This window comes from Pezoporus occidentalis, unplaced genomic scaffold, assembly GCF_034315485.1.
Source record: "Pezoporus occidentalis ecotype Australia unplaced genomic scaffold, CSIRO_AGI_Poc_V1 ctg37, whole genome shotgun sequence".
Classification (NCBI taxonomy): Eukaryota; Metazoa; Chordata; class Aves; order Psittaciformes; family Psittacidae; genus Pezoporus; species Pezoporus occidentalis.
Genome location: NW_026915691.1, coordinates 2,305,636 through 2,331,233, shown reverse-complemented (window position 1 = coordinate 2,331,233; position 25,598 = coordinate 2,305,636). Strand labels below are relative to the sequence as shown.

The following is a 25,598-nucleotide window of genomic DNA, read 5'->3' as shown; positions in this document are numbered from 1 at the left end:
CCCCATGCGGGGCTGGCAGCCTCCGGTCCCCGCGGGCTGCGAGCGGGCTCCGGGGCTCGCCTCTGCCCGGCCCGGGTACCGGGGTGAGGAGGGCAGCCCCCGGTCCCGCCCTGGAAGCGCCTTCGGTGAAGAGGATGGTGGCGGAGGCCGGTCCCGGGCCCTCCCCGCGCCGGCTTTAACCCGCCCGGTGCCGGCGGTCCGGGCCGAGGTGTCCGGTTTCCGCCGTGGCGAGCCCGAGCACACGGGGTCGGGCCTGGCTCCGGCATCGCCGCGCCGGGAGCTGCGCCCGCCGCCCTTTGTCCGCCGCCCCGGGGCAGGTGCGGGCGGCGCGGCCGGGGACAAAGCGTCCGCGGGCTCCCGGGCTGCTGCTCCCGCCGCTGCCGCCGCCGTGCCCGGGCGCGCTCCCCCAACGCGGTGCGGGCGCGGCTCCCGGCGCTCGGCCCCGGCGCCGCCGGCGGGTTTTATGCGCAGGGCGGCCGGCGGGCCGGCGGGGGTGGGAGGAGCCGGGCAGGTTGTGCCCGCCGGGCCCTCCTCCCTCGCTCCCTCCCCGCCCGGCGGAGAGGGGTCGGGGGAGGGGGCAGCATGGCCTGTCCGTCCGGCCCCTTTTCCAGCGCTCATCTGCCCCGGGAGTGCGGCGCCGCTCCTCGCAGGGAGAAGAGGTCCGAATGGAGACAGACGGCAGCCAGCCCGGCCTCGCCTCCCCGGACTCCCCGCACGACCCCTGGTACCGCCGCGGCGGCCGCCCCCACCGCCTCCCCCCCCAACCTTCTCCCTCCTCCCCTCAGGCCCCGGCCTTGGCCGCCCCCTCCCCCCGGACACAGCCGCCCGGCCCGGGCAGCCGCGGCGGCGGCGGTGCCGCTGCCAACATGGCCGATCCGCGCCCTCCCCTCCCCGCCCGGCCCCGCCGCTGCCGCCGCCGCCACCCCCGCGGGGCGCCGCGGCCCCCCGGCGCGGCCCCGCTCACGGCTCTCCCATTCCTCCCGCAGCAAGATGTTCATCGGGGGACTGAGCTGGCAGACCACGCAAGGTGAGCGCCGCGGCGGACCCGCACCTGCCGCCGGGGCCGGGGGTGGCGGGGCCGGGGCCGGGCCGAGCCCGGTGGGGGCGGCGGGGCCGGGCCGCGACACCCACGATGGGCGCTGTGCTTGCAGAGGGCTTGCGGGAGTACTTCAGCCAGTTCGGCGAGGTGAAGGAGTGCCTGGTGATGCGGGACCCGCTGACAAAGAGATCCAGGTGAGAGGCCGGGCCCGCGCCTCCCTTCGCCCCCGCCGCGGCCCGGCCGCCACTTTAACCAACTTTCTCTCTTCTCTCCGCATCCCCTCTCCTGCCCGGGCTGCGGGGCTCAGGGGCTTCGGGTTCGTCACGTTCATGGACCAGGCTGGCGTCGACAAGGTCCTGGCCCAATCCAGACACGAACTGGACTCCAAGACGGTGAGATGACTTCTCTCATCTCAGGGGTGCATTTGCCGGCGGAGCGGCTGTGCTCGGAGCAGCCGTTGATTGCGGTGTTTGATTTCTAGTTAGAGGTTGTAAACTATCGGTTCCTGATACGGATCAATTGGTCCTTTCTCTGTCCCGCTCACCGGCGGGTACTGGCTGCCGCCCGAACCGCGCTTGCTGCTGGCCCAGGGCCGATGTGCTTATGTGGGTCTGTGTATACCGCTGATAGTTTTCCTCCTGCCCCTCCAAGGAGTGACCGTGGCTCTCTCGGAGCTGGGACACCTGAGCGCTTTTGGGGTTCACAGTGGGAAATGGATGCGGTTGTGTTTGCGTGAACGGGAGCCGCCCCTTCCCCCATGTGCTGCTGAGTACAGCTCCCTCCCCAGGGGTGCTGCTCCTCAGAGCCCAGGCTCTGCTTCCCCTGGCCATGGTGGCCTGTGCCCCCGGCAGAGACCCTTCGTGCTGCTGCCCCAGGACTCTGCTGTGGTTTCCCCTGGTGAAGTTTTTGTAACGGTCATGGAGGTTCAGGACTTTATTGTTTCCGATGTGGCCAGCACCCGCCCATGCGGGCTACCACTGGCCTCTTGGAGTGGCTGCAACTCCAGCCCTTGCTCTGCAAGTGGGGGCTGATTGGGAGCCCCGGCTGGGCCAGCAGGGAGATTTTAGTGGCTCTGTGGGTTGGTGGCATATCATGCCCGGTCCTGCCTTGTAAATCTGTGGCGCTCGGGAGATGTGCAGGCTGTTTTGGGGGTGGGGGTGAGGTGTCTGAGTGGGAGGTCCCTTCTCTTTAGTTTTAGTGACTTGCCTGCCCCTGAATTCCTTTTCCTTATTGCTGCCCCGGGGTGAAGGTGAGGGTAGGGATGGGGGAGTGGTGGGGGCCGCGGGGGGGTGGCATGGTGAGGGGATATGTTCTGGCTCCTGGCACGGGCTGCTGAGGAGTCCAAATGAGCAACTTCATTTCTTGCAGCGCGTGGCTCGGGTGTCCAGCCTTTATCTTGGCAGAAGGGAGAGGGCGGGAGAGCGAGACCCCCTTCCTTAGGGTTTACGGCGTGAGTTGCAGTGAGATTTATGTCTGTTCCTGTTTAACTGCCTGGATCGCTCCCTTTGATGTGCACAGGTCCTTCCTCCCCACGGGAGCTCCCGGTTAAACCTACCCCAGCCTTCCTGGCCCAGGCTGGGTCCCCAGGACTCACAGCCCTCCTCCTTTCAGGAGTGATGTAAAGTGAGTTTTGCTCTGGGGGAGGGTTATGATGAAGTCTTTTGAGGAGGGCCCAGGGCTTTCTTTTTTTCTCTTTCTTTCTTTTTTTTTTTTTTCACTAGCCTGTGTAAACACGGTGTCTGCTGAGCCAGTCCCATCATGAGTCTGTGGGCTGGCATAGACCCCTCTTGGAAAGGCAAGTGATGGATGTCCGTTGTAGTACTAATCCCCAAAGCGTTTCTGGGGCCAGGAGCGGGCTGGAGCCCATGGGCTCCATTCTTCTCCCGGAACTGCAGCCCACTGTGTGGCCCACGAGGCGGGGAGGGCTGGGCAGGGTGGCCGGACGGGCGCTGCCGGGCAACAGACGGGCCTCGTGGCGCAGGGCGCGTGGGGACCGGCCATTGAAATTCCCATCTGCGTCTGCTCCGCTCGCCCTGCCGCTGCCCCAGAGAGAATGGGGCAGTTTCGCCAGGTCCTTCCTTTGTTAGGAACTTCCATCCTCTCCCCCTCTTCCTTTTGATTTTGTAATTAGCGTGGTTTTCGTCCGGGTCAGATGTTTTGTGGTGTTTTGCCTGGTGAGAGGTTGGTCTTGTGGTACCGCGGGGAGCTTCCAAACACTGAGCTGAAAGGCTCTGCTGCGAGTCATGGGTTAAATGACACAAACTCATCTGAATCCTAATTTAGGGTTTCCCGAAACTTTGCAGGAAAAGGCCGGTGTCCTGAAAGGACAGCCTTCTCTACAGGCTTGGTGCCTTCTGGCAGGCAGCGCTTGATAGACAGTGTCTGCCCAACTTGTTGCTTCATTGTTTTCTGGTTCTTCCTAACCTAGCGAGGGCTGTTGGCCTGATTCTCTGGGGAAACCTTGTGCTTATCAGCCTTCTCTTTGTTTGTAAGCTAGATAACAGGAGCCTACAGGGTTATTGGTGAAAATGCTTGGTGTGAGAATTGTTTTTGCAGGCTCAAGGTAAAAGATTTGCGTGACTTTGTAAAGCTGCAGCTGGCCATTGCCTTGAGCTGCTCCTTTATGTGCTGGGGAAGAGCGGGCTTGGCAGCGCTGGGCCATCCTGGTGGTTCTTTGTTGCTGAGTTTTTGCTGGGTTTATCTTTTGTGGTGCAGGGAACAGTGCATGAGCAGAATGAAGGGACTGGAGGTGTGATGAATGAACAGACCCAGTCCTGAGGTCTTGCAGGTCCTTCCCTCTGCTCCCCCTGCTTTGGGGCACTGACACCAGCAGGGTTAACGCAGGAATTAAGTGCTCTGAGCTATTAAATGGTGCTGTAGGTGGCCTGAAGAGCGTTATGGAGGAGCCTGGCTGGCTTGCTGGTACACCTGCAACATCAGTGGGATGCCTCCTCCCCAGAGTCTTGTGGGGTGAAGTGGAAGCAGTTTGAGCTCAAGTGACTTCCACTCACTGCAGCCTGGTCTCAGGGTTTTGTTTTTTTTGGATACAATCTGAGCAGTTCTGAATGCTCTTATGATCTTAGCAGATTTCTATCTAGGTTTGTCAAAGGGATCCATGACGTCAGTGGGTGACACTGAAACACAACTCCTCCAGGGCTGTTTGTTTTAACACCAGAAAGGAGGGAACAAGGTACCAGCACCTTTCCTTTAATTAGAAAGACTTCAGGCACCGAGGAGCAGTCCAGTTTGAGTAACTTGAGTCTGGCACTGAACTCGCTCCCCTCTGCACGGTCCCAGGGCTGCCCCTGCAGTGGGCTGCCCCGGCCTCCCTCTACCTGCAACAATAGCTGGTTGTGCAGAAGAATTTGGGCAATGACTGCCTGCTCCCTCCAGCCAGGAGGACACGTTATCTCTGCCCAGTTGATCACACTCAGGGTAATGAGAAAATGAGGCTGAGCTTAGCATTGCTGAGTATGAAAGCATCTTATTGGCAGGAGCTGAATGACACTGGCTGAGAAGTAAAAGACAGTAGATTATTGTTTTTGCTTATTATCTACCATCAACCTCCTGGTCTCCTGCCGTCCCCTGTCCTCAGAATTCGCTGTGGGTGTCTGCACTAGCCAGGAAGCGGTGGTGGGGGTGTGTGAGAGGAGGGGAGGGACGGAGGTTCAGATGCCCCAGGGAGGCAGCGGAGGGGAGGGTATGCTGATCTCTTGGAGCAAGGGGAGGGAGGTTTATTTTTGAGTTTATTTGTGCTCTTCACTTTTGCCTCTGTTTACTTACGTGCCGAGTTTATTTATGTTGTAGGCTGTGAGTCAGGATGGAGGTGGGGAAGGCAGGGAGAGAAGCTGGTGGAAGGGTGCAGGGAGGCCGAGCTCCTGGGTTGTGTGACAAGTGAAAGGATGCGGGACAGGAGGACGGCCAGGCTGGAAAGCTGAACAAAGCAATGAGAGGAGCTGGAGAAACACAGCTTCTTTTTGGGCTGATTGAGCGGCCGGGCAGATGGGACAAGGCTCCAGGCTGCCCTCCCAGCTGCAGCTTGTCCAAGTGCAGGGATGAGCCAGACCTGCCTTTAACACAGGTCTTTGTAAGCTGATTTGTAGGTCTGGATCATCCCCGATGTGATGTAACTTTACGGGAGTTGCTGTAAAAATAGGCTATAAAGAAAGGTGGTGGCTGAGGAGAGGAGCCTTTGTGGGTATTTGGCTTGCAGCTGCATGAGTGTTGCCCCTGCTTTTGTGCTGCTGGTGGTGTGAGGCCAGTGTGGCCACACGCTCGTCGGTGCTGAGCCCAGCAAAAGGCACCTGCATGTCGGTGTGGGGCCGGCCGCTGCGGCCCCAGCGGGTGCACGGAGGAGCTGCACAGGCACAATGGAGGGAGGCAGCGCGGCATTGTGTGTGGCGCAGCCCGGGGACGGGGGCAGCACGCTGCCCTGCGCCCGCAGGCGGGGGACTCTGGCCTCCCTGGGGTCATTGGTGCTGTCCTGTCTGCTCTTTTATGTCTTCACCCTGTGTTTTGTGGGATGAAATGTTGGGGTTTTTGTGCGCTGCCTCTTTTCTGTTCTGTTAGTACCCAGGTGAGCTCTCTACTTGCAGGTGGGGTGAAGGGGGAGAGCAAAAAGGCAAAAGAAAGCACTTTTAATGTGAGGCCGGTGGTGCAGGGCACCCGGGGCAGGCTGAGCGGGAGGGTGCAGCCCAAGCTGTTAATCCCAGCATGTGATGGGCTCTCGGGTGCGTCTGGCCAGCGCTCAGCTGGAGGCAGACCGCTGCATGCTGGGACTTGTAGTCTCCCTGGATTATACCTTACCGCGAAGGAAAGATGTCTGCAGCCAGCTTCATTTTATGCACATCAGGTAGATTCTCTGGGGTTTTAGCAAGGTGCCACGTGGGTAGAGACAGCCGTGTGCTTGGAGGGAACCCTGTGCCTGTAAATAGGCAGTGAAAGCGTGTTCACATGTTCTTCCCATCATCTCTTTCAGATTGACCCGAAGGTAGCGTTCCCCCGCCGAGCACAGCCCAAGGTAAGCACTGCAGGCAGCCCTCGCCACCCCAAAGGATGGTAGATCTTGTCCCTCTGTGCAGGGTTACCAGTGCATGCAATGGAATTGCTCCCTGGGGTTTGCTCAGGACCCACCTGGAGCAGGAGCACTTTGGTGTCCTGTGCTGTGGTGTGCTCCTGTCAGGCTTGCAGCGTGCCCCTGGGGGTCTGCACGGCACTGGGGGAACCAGGAGGCCCCTCTATTGTACTTTAGGATGCACTAGTTAGAGCTGATGAAATAAATGCTGCCCAGGGTGGACCTCATCCTTCTGAGGTTGCAGCCAGTGTCTGGAAGTTTCAGACCTTAAGAGATGCGGAACAGCTCCGTGATGCTGTATGATACAGCAGGAAGGGGGTCATATGTATGCACATGTGCATGAATAGGTGTATGGCAGGGACAGGGAGGAGGATTTCATGTTGTGAAATGGCCTTGTGTGCTTCAGCACTGGAAAAGGCAAGAGTTTGGTGTTTGACCTTATCTACAGGAGGCTCTGGCAGTGAAATGAGCAGTTGCAGAAACTTTTTCCAGGCGTGCAGCTAGAAACTTTTATCTGAGGAGCCAGCAGCAGGCTGGACACTGCCTTTAGGCTTTGGGTCTCCCTTCAACTTTGCCCTTGGATGGGAGTTTTAAAGTTTAGAGTCTCTATTCCAGGTGCTGTCACGAGAGAAAGAACTGGGGACAAACAGTGTTGAGAAGCAGAGAGGGAAGAGGAGACTGATGCTGAGAGGGAAGTAAGGGGGATCAGGCACTGAGAACAATTGGTGAGCAGGTATCCCAAGTAACTGGAGCCAGGAAGCACATGGTAGGAATTGGGTTAATTCCATTAAGCAGTTTGGTGACAGAAGGTGCTTTAGTGTTAGAACGGGCTGGTCTCCAAGCCAGGGAATTGCTGCGGATTAGCCCTGTGCTCCTTGGGGTAATTAGGACCATGTGTTCCTCTGAGAGCAGGGGTGTAGCCAAGCAGCTAAGGGGAGGATGCAGCTGGAGAGCTGGTTCAAAGGATGTTGGTGTGCCTCAGCCGGGTAGCAGTGGCCCCTCTCTGGGTAGTTAGTGTTCTTCCTTGTCCCAGCTGTAAGAGTGACAAGTGGCAGAGGGATCTTCTCTTTACCTTCTTGCAAAGGCAAAAGAGATTTAACTGGGAGTTGACTAGCCTCCATTTAAGTGACTGGGGAATGAGTGTGAAATGAAGCTTATTTTATTCAAGACTGGGTGCTATGTGATTTGTGAGCTAGGAAGGGCAAAGCCTGGGGAAGCCTGTCTGTGCTGCAGGCTTTCTGCCTGTCCTTCCACTATGGGAAGCAGAGCAGGAATCTCTGGGAGAGCCTGGCAAAGTGGCAGGGCTGGCATGTGGACAGTCCTGCCCCTTGCATTTGCGGTGGTGTCAAGATGCCAAGGGAGCAGCAGCAGGTTAGCGGGGAGAGAGGCTGGAAACGTGCTGTCTGATGAGGAGGTGGCTGGGCGCTGGCAAGCACGATGGGATGGTGTGAGGGTGAGAGCATGAGTTGGGCTCTGACTTGGGACAGGTCTGCCAGCTGTGTTTGGCCAGAGGGCTTCAAGAAGGTGGATGCTCAGCTGCAGTAACAGGGCAGGCACTTCCTGTCAGCGCAGGGGGGGTTAGTGGCCTTTTGAATCTTGTTCTCTGCTCGCTCTGGGTTTAATCGGTGAATTCCTGTCCTTCCCTTTTCCAGATGGTGACCCGAACGAAGAAGATATTTGTGGGTGGTCTGTCCGTGAACACTACTGTGGAGGATGTGAAACAGTATTTCGAGCAGTTTGGGAAGGTAAGTCTCTTGAGTGCTGTTGGATCAAAGCTGTTACGTTCTGAGGCAGAAAGGAGTTTCCTGAACCTCTGTGGAGGCGGGATTAGGAGCTTGCAAGTCTTTTGCATGGGGTTAAGTAGATTGAAGGTCAGTTACAGACACTGGATGCTGTCATGTCTTTGTTTGGGCAACAACCAGTGACTCCTGCCCTGTGGTGATTTGAAGCAAAGAGTTTGTGCTTGTTCCTGGAGTTGGCAGAACCTGGGCTAAGGGAAAGGGTTTTCCAGTTTTTCCCTACCCAGAGGCCTCCTGTGGCCCCCAGATTTACGCTTTGTTCAAACACTGGAGGCAGGTTTGTAGACGCTCCTAACAGAGCAGCTGCAGCTTCAGATCTGTGAAGTTTTGGCCTGTTTCTAACTTGAAACCTTGTGATTGATGTTTCAGTTATCCTTTATTAAAAGTAAGCCTTTTGGACCTGAAACTTGTGCTGAGTCTTGGGCAAGTGGTGATGTTAGTTTTGGATGTTTGGAGAAAGTTTGGTGCTCTGGCCGGACCTTGTGTTGGTCTGGTTCTTCTGGGCCAGCTGATGGCTTAGGGGAGGGTGGGCTTCTGTGGATGGAAGTCACTTGTGCCATAATCCATGACAGCCAGGTGTGCAAACCGTGAGTCGGGACGGAATTGGAGGATAGAAGGGGTCTCAGTCTTGGCCTTTCAGCTGCATAGGCGGTTGTGAGCATCCCCAAGGCCATTCTCAGTATTAGACTGAAGGATCCCAAGATTTCTAATGGGATTAGGACCTGAAGGGGATCATTGTACCTGAATGCTGTATGTGGTCACCTCTGGGACAGGAAATTGTGACTGTTTCACTGTTGTTCAGTGGTGTTGTCCATGGGGTTTGCTCTTTGGGGAAGGAAGTGTTGGATTCTGTACCTGTTGGGACCTCCCTGCCTGGCCAGTGGGGGCAGAACACAGTTTGCTGGGTGGTAATCTGGCCAGGACATAGCATCGTGGATGTGGAGAGAACTGCAGATTGTAAGGGATGAAGGCTTTCATCTTAATTTGCTTCTGAAAGAAGATTGCAAAAAGGTGCTGTGATGTTAGGGGACATTAACTGCCTGGTGAAATGGAGTTTCGTAACTGGGTTTGCCATGTTGAAACTTCTGGGCAGAAAGTTTGGAACAAACATTTGCTCAGTACCTTTGTTCAGCTTCTAAAGTCAAATCTGCATGTCGTGGTACGTGACGATGACTACAGAGTGGGGCTCCTTTGTTTTTCCGTTCAGCCCTAAGAGTAAGTGGCAATAGCAGATGTGCTCACATAGCCCCTATGTTTGCTAGTCGTTGGCTTTGTGTGGTTTTGTTTTCTGTAAGAAACAAGCAAACTCTGTTGTGTCCCCAGGAGCTTTTACATGGTGTCACTGAAGGACACCACCACTGACGCCAAAGGTGGTGGTGTCCATGTGTCTCTGTAGTCTGCAGATTGTTAGTTTGACTTGCATGTGCTCCTATGCTGCTGGTGGATGTATTTGGTAGGAAAACAAAGTGTCTTGGGCGTAATCTCCTGTTAACCTTCCTGTACCTCTGCTGATTTGAAGCAGAAGCATGTCATGTAGCACTCTGTTTACAAGTGGTTACAGTTGCTGTACTTTGAGAAGTACTTTCCAGTTCTTTTGGGGTGTCATGCTGCTGTCTTCCTCTAGTTTAATGGTCATGTGCTGAAAGCTGTCCTGACGTCAGAAGACTGGCAAGAACTGGTTGTGTCAGATTGTTTTCTTGGGGCCTGGGCAGAAGGGAGTTCTGCATTGCTGAAGAGCCAGCATCCTGGACACATCCGGGGCTCACGGTCTGCATGAGGCTGATGCAGGTGGCCTCTTGGCTCTGGGGAGTTTCAAGGGCTGGGCAGATTGAACCTCTGTGTTTGGGGCAGTTTCCTGACTCATCTGGACGCTTCAGCTGAGGAGAGACTCCACAGAGCTCTTGTATCAACCGCCGTACCTGGCCTTTAACCAGTTTCCAGGCTAAGCCTCAAATAATTCACCAAAGGCCAGGAGAGCTGTTGCCTGAGACATGCTTGCTTTCCAATTGGTAGCTCTGTATGGATGATGAGCAGGATCAGGGGGAAGGTGTGATTCAGAGGGAAGCCTCCGTGGCCATCAGCACTGGGGTTCTGAGCTCTGAATGTACCACTCTGGTTGGTAAGGCTGAGAATGATGGGCTCAGATGTGACTTCTGGAGAGCATGATTTTGATACACAGGTTCTTTTGGTGTAAGTTCCTGATACTCAAGGGCCTCCTAGCTTTCAGAGGTCTCCTAGGATCCCTTCTTTAGAGGTACTCTTGGCACCTGATTCTGTGGTCTTCATTTTCAAGTGAGACATGATGAAGCTTCAGTCACGTTATCCTGATTAAGAAGATATTTTCCAAGCCATTTGGGCCAGTATTACTTCTGGAATTCTGGAACAGTGTGAAAAGGAATTGTTAAGGGTGGATTTTTAAAGCATTTCCTTGGAGGACTGAGACTGAGGAAATGGCTTTGTCTGTGTTCCATCTTCTGAGTTTTCTAGGATGTGGCAGGAGGAGACATTCCCCTTTCCTCCTGCCTGTCCAGAGAAGCTTGGGAACACTTAGGATTTAGAGAGGAGCGAGCAGGCACCACTAAGTCATCCTGGCTTGATTCCTCAACATCAAAGTACTGGGTTTCTGGGAATGATTTTTAGCCAGTCTTTGAGAATCCAGTGGCAAGCTCAGTTTGGATCTGGGCTTCAGGGATGGATCATCCTCTGCTTCTAAGGACAAGGGAGTACAGACTGCTAAATGGGTTGTGCATGAAGGTTGTCTTGTAGGTAACCCTGGGGCCACAAGCCTAAGTGCGTGTTAGATTTGCCACCACTTAAGGCCTTTAAATTAGGATAGATGCTTTTTGAAAACTACATTTTAGTCCAGACAGAAAGCATGCACATGCTGTAGGAATTAGGAGAGGAAGCGCTGTGCCTGCAGTACAGATGAGGTCAAATTAGATTATCATAATGTTCTCTTCAGTCCAAATCCGTGAACTGCAGTTTCCAAGTCTACCAAGGTAGCTGGTGTCAGTGCATCTTGGCTCAGAAGCAACGTGCCTCGTGTGTCCGTTAGCAGGAAGAAAAATGGGAGTTTGGTTGGGCTGGAGATGAAATGGTTTCCCATGTCATAAAACAGAATTCCCAAGGCTCATTTTTCCATCTCGGCATTTCCACTTGCTCTCCTGGTTTTGGTTTGGTTTTGTTTTCTTTCCTTGCTGTGTCCAAAACCTCCTCTCAGCTTCGTAACACGGAAGTTGCAAAATCAAAATGAAAATGTGTGAGGAGGAAACCCGGGAGTAAGACTTCAGGGATAAGGGAGGAGAGGGAGAGGCTGGCCCCCCAGTTCTGCGTATTAAAGTATTTGGTTTTAACAGGCCCAAAAGGTGAAGCAGTGTGAGTTTCTCTGCTTCAGAGGAGGATCCCGTCTTTTTTCTTTCCACTTTCAACTGGGATTGACAAACATGGGCTGTTTTCCTGAGGAAGAAAACACGGAGTGTTTGGGTTTTTTTTTGGTTTGTTTTTTTAGTTCAGTGATTGAGAGAAGTGCTCTCGAGCTGGCTGTGATTTGTCAGGTGCAGCTGCTAGGGCTTTGAACATAGTGGGATCTCTAGGAAACCCTTCTGGCTCCAAACCCCAGATTTCTCTGAGATGCAAGCTAAGGCCATGGACGTGCTTTCTAAAGGAGATTATTTTTTAAACCGTAGGACAGAAGTCCTGGAAAGACTTGCATTTGCAGTATGTGTAGCCAAGTGTCTTGGCTTAAGTTGGATGGTGCTGGAGATCTTTAGAGTGCACAAGGAAGGATTTCAACAGCCTGTCTAGATTCAGGCTACCACCCTCGCTGAAACCTGAAACAGAAAGACAGGAGGAGGAGGAGGATGTCTTGTGCCTACCACCTCAGGCACAGCTAGTCCTCTGTCTAGTTCAACACATATGAGGGTGTCTCAGGAGCATGGGTCCCAGCTTCCCCATTTTCTACTTCAACCTGCGGGAACAAGTTCTCTATTAGGGGGAAAGGGTTTGTCTATAAAATTGCTTTGGACCATTGGGTCTCTGATCTTGTAAGCAAGGTTATTTGTTTTAAATCATAACTGAAAGAACTTGGATCATCTTTCTTTTTCAGCTGGGTCTGATGAGGTTTTGTGGTAAAGTAAAATGTGAGATAGGAAGCTCAGAACAAATAAGGTCTTTTTGTTATGGACTTTATTAAAGATGTGAAACCTTTGCCCCAGGATGTTGTTGCTGAAATTTGCATAGGCTCCAAAAGGATTGGACAAATCCATGGAAGGTGTTTTAAATATGCAGACACCCCTTTGAGTTCAGGAAGTCCCCAAGTCACAAATGGCCTGGGAGATGATGGACTTCTCTGGGGTCTGTTGTAATATCCTTGCCTTGCTTTTGTCTTCTTCCAAAGGTGTCTGTTGTTGGTACCTTGGAGTGTGTTGGGCAAGGTCGACCTCTGCTCTCACTTGGTGCAGCCAGTCTTTAGTTTGTCATTAGGAGAGAAGTTGATCCTGTTGGGAAGTAGGAATGCAGAAGTACTGGAAGAAATGGGGTCTGGACCCAGTTTGGGTGTTTGAACTCATGGTTTTCTTGGGTGATTTTGCATTTCATGAAGCAGCAGTGCAAGAAATATACTCACAGTGACGTCTTTGCATGACTCACTCATCAGTTGTGGCTCCAAGGGTGCTGGAGAAGTGCTTTAAACCAGCCTGCATCCCTCCGTGGGCCTGCAGGTGATGTGGATGAGTCGGTCAGGAAAGCTCAGCCTCTCTGAGGCAAGATCATGCCTGCAGAGAGATCTGCTCTCTAAAAATATCCTAGAAGCAAACAAGAAAAAAGATCTGCCGAGGTCTGAGGACGGTTCTGACCTTTAGGCTGCCATCTAATACTCAGTCCAGATTCTGGACCGCTTGCCTGAGACAGGTTCTGAGATCTCACTTGAGCAACAACTCTGGTACTGTCCCAAACAAGGGGAAACCACCGTATCCGAGGCACTGGGTTTGATGAGGGTTTGTGTGTCTGTCACAAATGCATATTCATGTGCACCTGCCAGGAAAATGATGTGGTTGACTTGGTTATATAGAATAAGTTTCCCTTGCCGACTAATTGGAGAACCTTCAGAGACTGCTGGGGGATTTCTTTAAAGGAAGACTTGTTCCTATGCTTACAGCGGGCACGATTTCCCCCACTTTGGATCAGGAGAATGTTAATGAATTAATCCTTAATCTGCTGCTCTCTGGAATTTTCTAGCTACTTGTCAACCTGCTGTGGGCTTCCAAACTGGATTTTGGATTTTCTTCCACAGATCAGAGGGCAATTTATGCAAATTCTCACGCGTAACACAGTTGCAATGAACAGATGGGGAAGGGAGGAGAAGGGGAATCTGATCACCTCTCTTGCGGCAGTAGGCAGTTTGGCTTGTGGTAACAATGCCTCTGGAACAAAGGGTTCTCTGTGCTCCGCATCTGGTAGGCAGATAGCCAAAAATGCCGCAGCAGTAATGGTCATTCAGGTCTTCAGTGGTTCATTTGATATTTGCCAGGTGCCCACAGCACGGTGCAAGAGCAGGCAGGGACACCTGGACAGGCTGTCCTGCTCACCTGTGGCACGGAGCGAGATCTGTCCCTTGGATGAGTCCCATTCCCAGAGTTTTGGGATCGGGCCTGCAGAGCAGGGTAAGGAGGGTCCTCCTGGAGCCATGCAGCACACCTGGGCTCTGGGTCACTGTATATACCCCGGAATCAACCTGTCCTGTTTGAGCAGCTGGGAGAACCTCGCAGTGCCCTCTTTTGACTGGATCGCTTCTAGATCATTTGGTTTGCATTTCCCATGTTGAAGCTGTTTCAGCAGTTGTTATCCTTCTGCCTGATTTTTCTACAAGTGTGTTGCCATGGTCCTTTGCAGGCCCAGCCCAGCCATCTTTAGCTGCTGTTCAGGTGGAAGATGCCTATCTCTGCACAGCCTTTGCTTGAACATTTACAGCATTCTTCAAGATCTGCCCATGCGGAAGTGCATCCAACAGACATCATCACACTTGGATTGGAAATATCATCATTATTTACTTTAAATCTACATGAGGCTTTCATTGGCTTCCTCTTTTGCAGACATCTGTGACAGTCCCAGGAATATTTAAAGATATTAGAGCAAGACTGAAGCCATTTTAACACATCAGGCCTTTTGGCCAAGGCCAGGTGGATCGAAGCGTGCTCTGTTTTGGTGTGAAATGCCTCATGTTTCAGCTAGGCTGAGGGCCGCTTTGATGGAGTGTCTCTGCAACATGCGACTGTCATGTTTTGTTCCTGTCACCACCACACTGCTCTCATCAAAAGCAGGTGCTGGTTTGAGAAGGGCCCATCCCCTCCTTGGGAAGGTGCTGCTTGCTGCCCGGCTGCAGGAGGTCTCAGCAGTGGCAAATCCAAGAGGGATTAGGAGAGCTTCATTCCCAGGGACAGACCTTTCCTCACTTTCTGAATGCGTTACCTCTGCTGAGCCAAAGCCTTTATCTTTATTCCACTCCCATTTGGTTTTCCAAAGCTAGGGAGAGCTGCTGGAGACAGAGCTGAGAGGAGATGATGCTGGGCAGCTTGGGTGTAAGGCTCAGAGGTCTGGTGGCTGTCCCTGAGCAGCCAAATACCTGCCAAAGGAGAGGTTCGCTGTGGTAGGGTTCCTTGGGAAGGTTCCACCTAGAGAGCAGGTCACTGCTCTTGGGACCCCATCTGTCTGCCTCAGTGTTTTTAACCCTCATGGCTAAATGTGGGGAGAGACTTCAGCCCTTAAAATGAACAAACCTTGAACTTCTAACTTCAAGTGTTGCATAGGTAAGGCTTGGACAGCAAGTTGCATCTCTCCCTGAGAGAGAGCCTTGACCACTAAGCTAAACAGTTTGCTAGGAAAGTGATCTGCTGCTTTAACTCTGTTTGAAGAAGTGAAACAAATATTTATTTAAGGGGGAGAAGGGAGAATGGGAAGAAAGACAGTTCACCCGGTAAAAAATCCTTTGTTAAGGTGCAGTCATGACCGTTGGTTATTTCCCAATCCCATTACAAATGAACTCAAGTGGTGTTTCTGGGACTCTTCAGTGCTGTTCTCCTCGCTTCCGCATCCAGTTCTCTGGTATTTGACCTGTCTTATCTCTGCCTCGGATATCCCTGCTCCAGATATCCCTGTTCCCATCCTTCACACCACCACACCCCTGCCCTGTGCCCGTTCAGTCCCTCACGACCTGCCTCAGCCCACACCCCCTGCCTCCCTCTGAGGCGGGAGCCAAGATGGTGGCACCACTGTCCCGCATGAGGAGGGGCACAAAGTCAGTGCGGGAGGGGTCTCACTGTGAGACCTTGTGGGAGAGTCCCTGATGTGCGGTGGTGGTTGGTGTGCTGTCGTGGTTGGTGCACTGTGGTGGTTTGGTGTGGTTGGTGTGCGGTGGTGGTTTTGGTGTGCGGTGGTGGTTTGGTGTGGTTTGGTTGGTGTGCGGTGGTGGTTTGGTCGGTTGGTGGTGGTGGTTTGGTGTGGTTTGGTTGGTGTGAGGTGGTGGTTTGGTTTGGTGTGGTTTGGTTTGGTTGATGTGTGGTGGTGGTTTGGTTTGGTTGGTGTGCGGTGGTGGTCGATGTGCGGTGGTGGTTTGGTTTGGTGTGGTTTGGTTGGTGTGTGGTGGTGGTTTGGTTTGGTCGGTATGCGGTGGTGGTTTGGTCGGTGTGCGGTGGTTGGTTCGGTGTGGTTTGGTTGGTGTGCGGTGGTGGTTTGGTTGGTGTGCGGTGGTGGTTTGGTTGGTGTGCGGTGGTGGTTTGGTTGGTGTGCGGTGGTGGTTTGGTTGGTGTGCGGTGGTGGTTTGGTGTGGTTTGGTTGGTGTGCGGTGGTGGTTTGGTGAGGTTTGGTTGGTGTGCGGTGGTGGTTTGGTTGGTGTGCGGTGGTGGTTTGGTTGGTGTGCGGTGGTGGTTTGGTTTGGTGTGGTTTGGTTGATGTGCGGTGGTGGTTTGGTTGGTGTGCGGTGGTGGTTGATGTGCGGTGGTGGTTTGGTTTGGTTGGTGTGCGGTGGTGGTCGATGTGCGGTGGTGGTTTGGTTTGGTGTGGTTTGGTTGATGTGTGGTGGTGGTTTGGTTTGGTCGGTATGCGGTGGTGGTTTGGTCGGTGTGGTTTGGTTTGGTCGGTGTGCGGTGGTGGTTTGGTTTGGTGTGGTTTGGTTGGTGTGTGGTGGTGGTTTGGTTCGGTGTGGTTTGGTCGATGTGCGGTGGTGGTTTGGTTTGGTTCGGTCGGTGTGCGGTGGTTCGGTCGGTGTGCAGTGGTTCGGTCGGTGTGTGTCGGTTCCTCTCCGGTGCCGGGCTGCGGGCAGGCACCCCGAGGCGCGCAGGGGCTCGGTCCCCGCCGCTGCCCTCCCGCAGCCCGGCGCAGGCTGCGGTGCGTGTGAGGGCGCCGCCGCTGGCGGGGCGGGCGCAGCGGGGCGGCTTTGTGCGCGGCGCTAATCCGGGCCGCAGCTGCTATTGGCGGGCCCGTTGCCGTGGTGACGGCCCCGCCGGCGGCCGCCTTTGTTGGGGCCCGGCGCGGCGGTGGCGGCGGGGGGGGTCGGTTCGCTGCCACAATAGCGGCCCGCCGGGGGCTGCCACTCAGGCCCGGCTGTGGCTGTGAGGTCGGTGCAGGCCCGGCTTGCCCCCAGCCTGGGGCCGCCGGGGTTTGGTGGGAGCCGGCCGTGGTACCCCCGTCCCCTCGGCCATGGTACCTCCGTCCCCTCAGCCATGGTACCTCCATCACCTTGGTGTTCAATGCTTCATGCAAGGCTCTGATAGTTCTGGGCCTCAGGAATCTCTGCAGCAGCTGGTCCCGATCCCTTCACCTAGCAAGAGCTAGGGGCAATCTGGGGCACCCCATTGGCAGGGTGCTGGAAATGGCTTGCTCTCTGTGGACACAAGTGAGGCCTTTCTCCTGGCTCTGCAGTGTCCCGCTGGCCTTTGTAGGCTCCAGCACTAATTCTCCCGGTTGCAGGTCCCCAGTTTGCCTCACAGCACTGGCTCTGTGTTGTCTGATACCACCCAACTCGCCTCACCTGTTGCCTTGGAAGGGGATGAGAAGATGCTTGTGTAGGTTTTGTTGGCAATAAAACCCACGAGTTATAGCCATATGCAGAGTTGAGACTCTAGAGTTGAGTGGAGCGAGACTATTCATACATTATGTGTGTATACACTTACATATCTGTTTATCATACATGCAGTTCATGCCAGGAACTGGCTTTCAAATAGAGTGTGTGTGTTACTGTAAATATGATTTTGCAAGATGAGTGCCGTTTGGGGTGCTGACACCTGATCTCGACGCACCAGCAGAAACTCAGAAGGTTCGGATGGAGGAAGGCTGCAGCTCTTCTCTTGGTGTATGGAGCGCAGTTTGGGATTAAGGAGTGCCCAGGCATTGTCTCTGGGATGCTGCTGGGAGGTGGGTTTGTGTGGGGATGTGTGCAGGCCGCTGCCACTTGCAGTTGCTCCCACTTTGCAGGCTCTGCAAAGAAGAGGTTGTTGCTGGGGCTAGTTGGGCAGAGTAAGTCAGCAGCTGGGCTGTGCTCATCCGTGCTGGGTTTTTCTTCCTTGTGCCCGTCTCTCATCATGATCGGATGGGAGGTTTGCGGGCTCAATTGCCTGAGTTGAAGTCACTGGGAGTGCCACCGCTGCAGAGTGATGTTGACACAGCTTTCTCCCAGTGTTTACTGGGGAGGAGGATAGTTACGTGCCCAGCCTTTTTGTGATCTGGATGGAGGAATAGATCTAGCTAATAAATGAACAAAATTAGACAGTAATACTTGAAGTATTTTTAAGCCACATCAGATTTGCTTTGGGTCTGTGTGCAGTATTACATCCCCCATGGCTCCAGCTGGATGCCTGGCGTGTTTCTCAGGTGCCTGTTGACTTGGCTGAGGGAGGCTGAGCTGGGACTGGAAGAGCAGGAGATGAGCAGGAGCCAGGTTCTGTTATCACCTGAGGTGGACGTGTTGGACAAGCCCAAGGGCATCAGAGACGATCTCTGTCTGCTCATGATGGCATTGGAAACGTTAGCAAGGGCTCCTCCCATCTTCGTGGCGCTGAGGTGGCACCGGATGTCCCACCTTGTCCGGGGGGGCTGAGGCCAGGAGCCCTCTCCTGTTCCTGATGGAGCTGTGAGCTCTTCACCAGCAAAGCCAGTGGCTGCCGGCTCCAGGGTACGGGCAGCGCTCTACCCTCCCTGGTGGGCTGTTCTGTAGAAGGCAGCGATGCAGATGCTTCCTGGGAACGAGGAATGGAAGTAATCCATCCTCCCGCGGAGCTGCCTGCTCAGGGGGCGGCTGTCTTGCATGGAGGAGGAGGATGAGGAGGGCCGGGGCAGCTGCTGGCTGGAGACTGCTGCCTCCTCCCCTGAGCACTTGCACGTCCAGTTTCATAATCGGATTAAGGCAGTGGTATTAGAGAGGAGGGATGGGTCAGTGGGACAGGTTTACACTGGGGCTTACACGGAGGGGATTGAAGTGTCTATTTTAACCCTGCTCGGCCTGACCCGCGGAGCGGTGCAGATGCGGCTCTGCGCGGCGGCACCCGGCGGGAGGATGGGGGGGGAAGTGGCACCAGGCGGTGCTGCGCTCGGTGATGCGCTCGGTGATGATGTGCTCGCCGGGGAGGAGAGCAGCCCCAGGCCGGCGGGGGGATGGGAGCCGGCCGCCCCTCCCCCCGGGAAGGCAGCCCTGCTCAGGCCTTGCAGTAAATTTGCTCTAATTACAGCCTCCAGCAGTGGGAAACCTCACTTAGAGGAAAGGCTCCTCTGGGGTGGGGGCAGGGGCGCTTCCCAGCTTTCCCAGGCAGGCTCTGTTGTCTGAGGCCTCCGCTTCCCCTGTCGCTGGGAGGCCCCTTATTCCTCTCCCCTCTCCAGCTTTGCTTCTCTCCCCCCTCTTTAATTCTCCACTCCTTTGAGGCCGGGATTTGGGAACAATGCCTTCCCTGCTCCTTGCCCGCCCGCTGGAGCCACAGGCAGGCAGGTCCTTGCTGCCAGGGGCTGGGCTGAGGGGGCTCAGCTCAGCAGCACCTGCCCTGGGCTGGTGGGGGACCATGCTGGTGGTGGCCTGGGAAGCGCCTGGTTGTGGTAGCTGACGTGGGTGTGCACATCCTTTTGCCTTCGTGGAGATAGGAGGTCTTATCTTAATCCCCTCAGGTCTGGGGAGTCCTGGGAAGGTCTGTGCAAATGTGTCAGAGGATGCTCGTGGCAATACAATAATCTGATCAGAGCCCTTCTCTTTGCAGGTGGATGATGCGATGCTGATGTTTGACAAGACAACTAACAGACACCGAGGTGAGAGCGGTCTTCCTGCTGCAGGAGAGGGAACTGGGAGGGTTTGTATCCCAGCAGCAGGGGATATGGGGCGCAGCTGCTCTTTATCTTGCCTCCAGTCACCCCATTCTTTTGCATCTGCATCCTTTACCAGCGTCCCTGCAGCACAGAGAGCTTTTGTCCAGTGCGTTTCCTGTGCTGTAAACTTGCCGAGTTGCAGATATGTGAGAGGAGACGGCCCCCTCCCCTGCCCGCTTACCTCCATGGCTGCAGCCCGCAGTGTGTGTCTTACCTTGTCCCGAGTAATCTGAGCTCGGGGAAAGCTGACACGAGAGCCTGAAGAGTGCCTGCTCCTCGCCTCTTCCTCGGCCTGCAGCCCGCTTGTGCTCCCAGGTCACCTTTTCTTACCCGAGTCTTGCTGGAGGAGTCTGGTTACAGGATGGGAGCAAAGCTGTAATATTTGCCCTGGTCAAACCCAGCCCACCCATGGGCGTCCCAACCTCCCGCTTTCCTGCTGAATCCTTACTCCAACCACCCTGTGGCATGGCATTGCTCCACACAGGCCTTGTACCAGCTCTGGGATTTACTGCCGACAGCGTAACCTGCAAACGTAGCTTGAGCGTCCTCGAAATCAGGGCCAGCAACAGCCCTGTGCTAGGCCGCTCTCATTCATGTCTGTCTGGTGTTTGAAGCACTTCCAAGCACCTTTGCCCCTGGATCAGCGAGGGAACGCTCCTTTCTGCCCTTGCTACATTGTGTGCCCTTCAGGTTTTTGCTTTTTTTTCCAAAGACATTAAATCTAATCTGATTGCCTCTCCTCTGACATGTTTGCAGCTTCATCTGAAAAGGGAAGGAGTGTTAACCCCTGTTCCTCCATGGGTGCCTCCCAGCCACTAGTCCAATTAAAGAGCTGTTGGGCATTTTGGAAGGAGCAGGGGTTGCTCCCAGCCACTGTGTTGGCAGTGAGGGGCTCTGCCTAGGATGCAACAGCCTGGTGGGGGTCTGATGGGATTCAGGACTGGGTTTGGATTCAGGGTTTTGCTCTTGAATTCCTGATCTCCTCTGCTCACGGGTGGTGTGAAACTACCTGGTCACAGACAGGAGTTTATGGAGAGTATGGAGAAAAAGTGGGGTTCTGGGCAGCGGATCCCTGTCTTTTTTTGAAAGTTATTTTAAAGCACCATGGAATTGGCCAGCCCCTGAAAGCTCTGCTTAATCCCAGCTTGCTCATAAGGCAAGTTTAAAGACATCCTCCCACCTGCCTCAGTTTTCCGGAAGCCCTGCAGTCAGCTGAGAGCAGATTAGTCTGCGCACCCGAGCTGGGCTTTGCCAGAAGTGTCAGTAGAGGGGCTGGGGAGAGAAAGGAGATGTGAGCTTGGGCCAGCAGCCAGGAACACGGTGTCCTGCCTTACCCCAGATACCACCCTCACTTTGGTGAAACTGCAGATCGCTTTGCTTGTGTCTGACTTGCTCTGTACAAGTGCGTCGCTGAGATTTGCCTGCTTATACAAGGCTTTATGGCCAGTGACTGGCGAGGAAACGTGCAGGGTGTTGCTGCTGGTGGGGTGTGTTCAGCAGGGATGGTGAAGTCCCGGCAAGCAGCTGTTCGTTTCTCCACCGACTCTTTGTGTGAGTGTCTGCTGGGATCCTCCCCAGCATTACCAGCCATGTGGTTTGCCTTCAACCAGCAAAGTCAACCAACCAAATCCAAAAGCTTGGTTTTGAGAGCTGTTGGGTTCAGAGAAGATGGGAAGTACAATATGAGGAAAGGGGAATCTGCAAGGGATTGGTCCTGTTGTTCTTGTGCATAAAAGCAAGATGAGGAGAGGGAAAGATGAGTGGCAGCTGTTTTAGAAAGGGCTGATTGTACCATCCTTCTCTTCTCCTGCCAGTAAAAGGATGTGGGTAGTGGGTGCAAACTGTACAGAGCTCTGACCTGATCAAGGTCTTTTGCCTTTTCTTCAGGGTTTGGGTTTGTCACATTTGAAAGCGAAGACATTGTGGAAAAAGTGTGTGAAATCCACTTCCATGAGATCAACAACAAAATGGTGAGTGTCTGGGGCAGAGCTGGGGAAGAAGGGACAGAGCTACGGGATGGAGTGGAGCAGTGGCACAGGCACAAGGGAATGAGGCAGTTGGGTCCCAGTACACTTTCTCTGCAGTGGGGAATTGAGTCTTTCCCCCCATATCACAGGAGGCAGTCTGGGAAACAGAGTGTGGAAATGAACCAGCACAATAGTGAGGTTTTAAGAAGAGCGCACTGTCATGAGCTGTTGCGGAGGTTTTGAAGTTACATGAAACTCCTGGTGGCTTGCCATGGGGCAGGTTTTACCTTTATTCAGTGCAGGGCCTGACAGAGCTGATGCTCCACCACCAAAAATCAGTGTTTGAGGTTCCCATTGCCTGTGGTGGCTGCAGAGGGAGCAGGAGAGCCCCGGAGCTGCCTGTGCTCCAATCCTTGTGCTCATGGCCCAGCCTCATCTTTGCTTTCTTGTGGCAGGTGGAGTGTAAAAAAGCTCAGCCGAAGGAGGTGATGTCCCCAACGGGCTCGGCGCGAGGGCGATCCCGAGTCATGCCTTACGGGATGGATGCCTTCATGCTCGGGATCGGCATGCTGGGTAAGCCCAAGGACACATCTCCTCCCAGCTCCCGGTCGTGCCAGGCAGCAGCTTAGAGGTTTTATTCCGAGGGCGGCCAAGGGCAGCTCTCCCTGGAGCGAGGCCGGGGACGCTGAGGGGGGTGCCGGGACCTGTTTGCGATCGCAACTTGCCCTCTGGTGGCACCTGAGTAAACTGCAAACTTGTCCCTGGTGCCCTGCGACAGCCGGAGCTGGCCCGGGGCTGAGCGCGGCTCCGTTAACGGCCCCGCAGTGCACTTGGGCTGTGATTCTTCAGCGCCTCCCGTGGCTCAGGATCCATGGGCGAACCGAGCGTGGGGTGATCTGTGCCCAGGCAGCTTCGTCCCCCACTTCTACAGGCTTTCTGATACATTCGTTGGTTAAAGAGCTTCTGAGTTTCCACTTGAATCAGCAGCACATATAAATGTCCTCGCTGCCTTTTCTAGACTGTAAAAATGCCCTTGGGGTTCTAGTTAAGCTTTGTTTCACTTTGTTCCCTCCCTCTCAGGGCCAGCAAGTGTCTGGTGTTGCAGGGAAAACCATACACTTACCATGGGACTGTCAGGCTGGGGTTCATGACTGTCACTGATTCTCAGCCAGATGTGTTCAGATAAAAGATCCTTTTTTTAAAGTCCTTTTTAGCCTCCATTTCCAGCTCTACAAACCCTCATGCCTGGACCTGAGAGTCAAGCATGATCCTTCCAGCATAGTGCTGTTCCTGGCTCCTCTCCCCACATTCTGGCCAGGCTTGAGCTGCCCCAAGAGCACAGTGTTTGCTCAGCATCACGGCTGGTGTTGCTGGGCAGGGTGTACTCAGCCTGACCCTCCTTGCTAAGCCTGCCCAGTAGCAGTTAGTCACTGAACAAAACCCCAAAGAGGGCATTTTTTACCCCCCAGTGTTTTCTCTTGACTTATTGAAGGAAAATAAATCTCCAGCCTGTGGTTTTGGGGTTTGCCTTGTCTGTATTTTAAAGCAGCAGGGCTCAAGCTGAGTCACTGGGAAATCCACATACTCATGTCTGGGGAGATCTCAGAGTAAATATTCATCTCTGAGTCAATGCCCTGGTTCTCCCAGGCTTGCTCTGTATAGGTGGTCAGCTTCCTGGGGAGCAGCAGGGATTGTCCTCCTGCCCGGCGCCAGGCAGGAGCGCTCTGCCTGCATTTGCCAGCACTTCTACTGCAAAGTGACTCAGAGCTATTCAGTTCTTCAGATGCCCCACCTCCCCGATCTCCTGAATCCAGCTGATGCATCAGAAAGCCTTAGTCTGCAGAGCTGTGAGTTCCTGAGAAGGAAAATCTCCATGTCCTTACATGTTTGGAGTGAGGAAAAAATGGAATGGGCCTGCTAAAACTCTCTTGCAGGCTTGCACGGTTTGTGCATCTGCCCAGCAGTTTCCTGGGCTTTCTGCTGTTAGCCCTGTTTGTGCTTTCTAACACTAATGGTCACACTGCTTGTGAGCAGCCAGGCACTGAGGACATGATCCCTGCAAGCTTGCAGTAACAGAGCCCTTTTCTCTTCTCCCAGGTTATCCAGGCTTCCAAGCTGCCACCTATGCGAGTCGGAGTTACACTGGCATTGCACCTGGCTACACTTACCAGTTCCCTGGTGAGTGGTGCTCCTGCTCTGGTTTTTGGTTTGCCTTCACGTGATGGGAGTCCCTGGAATGATCCGTGACCTGAGCTCTGCCCCCTTCACCCTTTCCCCTGTTTGGTCTTTCATTAAATTGGAGGTGGATGTGGAAGGGGGAGGGGAGAATCCCTGGAATAGGTGGGAACAGCCTGTCCTTCATTAGGATTATCCTCACACTCCAGTGGCAGGAAAAGCCCAAGGCTGCTCTGACTCCCCTTATGCTAGCCCCTCCGTAGGGCTGCTGCTGTGACACAGAAGGGCCCCTGCAGCTCCGCCTGTCTCGCTGCCTTTGTGTATCTCTGTCTCTCTACCAGAGTTGTCACTACTCTCAGAGTAGCACAGAATTTTAAACCATGGTTTTCCATGGACCCAGGCACCCAAACCACAGCCTGCAGCGCTGCAGTTGGGTTATGAACAGTGCCTGGGCAACTCCCAGCTTCCAGAAAGCATCTGCTGGGGTAGGGGGCTGCAGATCCCCCCCAGCCTGGGTGGTTCCAAGCTCCAAACACGGCCATGTGCTCAAAACATGGATTTTGCGATCAATAGCTGGAACCTGCTGTGCTGCAGCTGCTCTGGGGCCTCTTCTCCCTCCCATTCTCTGTGAGACAGGGGAATGAGGCAGAGCATGCTCAGAGAAGAGACTGTCTTGCTGTTTTCTAGAGAAGTGGCAACTCTGAGCATCCCTTCCTTCCTCCATCCCTCAGTGTGATGGTTTATATATGAAGTCTTGATGTTAGGGGCTGGGAATGGGAAGTTTCCTTTTCGCCTGAGGCAAGCCCAGGCTGACTGTGGCTGAAAGTTGCTGTTGCCTCCTAGGTGTCTGGAAGGTCTTCATGAATCCAGTTTATGGGTCTCACCTGTAGTGGCTTCAAGTGCCTCATTGTAAACCCGTGCCCAGATGAGGGTGGCACATACTGAGCACCCACTGGCATTGTAGCCATGGGTCGGATTGGGTGGGTCACAGAGCAGTGTTACAGGGCAGACCTGAGGCTGCACGGTGGAGCTTGCACTCACAGTGCCTTAGTGAGATTTATTCTAAAGATAAATGGATCCTTTCAGTCTCCAGGGCAGGAGTCCAGCACCTTTCAGCACAGTTGTAAATCAGTTTAAAGAAGACCCTGGCCTGGTGACAGGCTGCTCCCCCAGCAGACCCTGGCTGTTGTCTCTCTGTGGGGTCTCCCTCGGGGCATTGCTCAGTTCCTAAGCTGTGTTGCATTTCGTTTTTAGAGTTCCGTGTAGAGCGGACCCCTCTCCCGAGTGCCCCCGTCCTCCCTGAGCTCACAGGTCAGTCCCGCTTGTTTCCTACGCTCACAGCCTGGAAGGGGAGAAGGGGACTTTGGGTTGTTCCGGTGGTGTCGCTGCTCCACAGCCTGGTGCAGTTACACTGGAAGGGTTCCTTGTTTCCTCTGCCATCCGTATGGGCTCCATTCAAAGCTGGGGCTGGGAAGATGGAGAGGCAATCAGAGCCATGTGTATTGCCTCTGAGAAGGGCAGTGCAGGTCATACCAAATGAAGGCCTGTAATCCTCAGATTGCATTTCCTGCTGCTTGCCTTGTTTTTCGCTCCTTGCCCCAGGCTGGATGTAAACCAGATACAGAAAACTGCAGAGAGCAGGGGGACTTCTCAGAGGTCTACAAATGACCTTAACCTGAGCTGCTGCAAGGACAAGATTTGGAGTGCTGGGAGGAGGGAGAGGGCATGGGGGCACTCCTGGTTGCTCTAATCCCATTTCCCTGTGCAGGGGGGACTGCAGGCAATGCTTTCCATACTCTGGGTGGTGCAGCTCCCCAGCTACTCCCACATGAGCTTCCCAAGCAGAAGCAAGCATGGTACACAAGTCTTGCAGTGCTTATAGGGAACTGTGGAATGAAATGGGGGCAGACAACCATTCCTCAGAGGCTAGTCCTGGCTCAGTGTCTTCGCAGTGCAGCTACCCTCTGGATCCTGGGTTGTGTGCAGTGTGTTCTCCCTAGGTGATGCTTGTTCTGTCTGCTCCCCCTTCCATGGCCATGTTTTCCCCAGCTCTGTCCTGTCCATGGTTTTTGTTGTAGAAAAGCAGCTTCATGTAGCCCTCTGCTCCCCATGTGCCATCTCATCTCCGTGGTGTTCCTTCTCCCAGCGCTTCCTTGCCCCCACCTGTTTCAGGGTCTGAATCTCTCTGCAGTGGGGGTGTGGAAAAG

General features: G+C 54.3%; 1 protein-coding gene across 9 annotated transcripts in view; it reads left to right on the top strand.

The window, feature by feature from the left end:
- The first annotated feature begins 517 nt into the window (after positions 1 to 517).
- Positions 518 to 25,598, top strand: part of MSI1 (musashi RNA binding protein 1) — a 31,170-nt gene continuing 6,089 nt past the window's right edge. For 2 of the 9 annotated variants that reach the window (XM_062631221.1, XM_062631219.1), the window contains exons 1-11: positions 518 to 724; positions 987 to 1,027; positions 1,152 to 1,233; positions 1,347 to 1,431; positions 6,018 to 6,059; positions 7,766 to 7,858; positions 19,144 to 19,192; positions 21,137 to 21,219; positions 21,672 to 21,789; positions 23,314 to 23,394; positions 24,646 to 24,702. In XM_062631221.1, coding sequence (XP_062487205.1) covers positions 666 to 724; positions 987 to 1,027; positions 1,152 to 1,233; positions 1,347 to 1,431; positions 6,018 to 6,059; positions 7,766 to 7,858; positions 19,144 to 19,192; positions 21,137 to 21,219; positions 21,672 to 21,789; positions 23,314 to 23,394; positions 24,646 to 24,702 — 790 coding nt within the window. In that variant the 5' untranslated portion in view covers positions 518 to 665. Of the gene's footprint in view, positions 725 to 986; positions 1,028 to 1,151; positions 1,234 to 1,346; positions 1,432 to 2,347; positions 2,835 to 5,411; positions 5,892 to 6,017; positions 6,060 to 7,765; positions 7,859 to 19,143; positions 19,193 to 21,136; positions 21,220 to 21,671; positions 21,790 to 23,313; positions 23,395 to 24,645; positions 24,703 to 25,598 lie in introns of those variants that run through there. The other 7 variants (XM_062631223.1, XM_062631222.1, XM_062631224.1 and 4 more) reach the window with 6 other exon arrangements.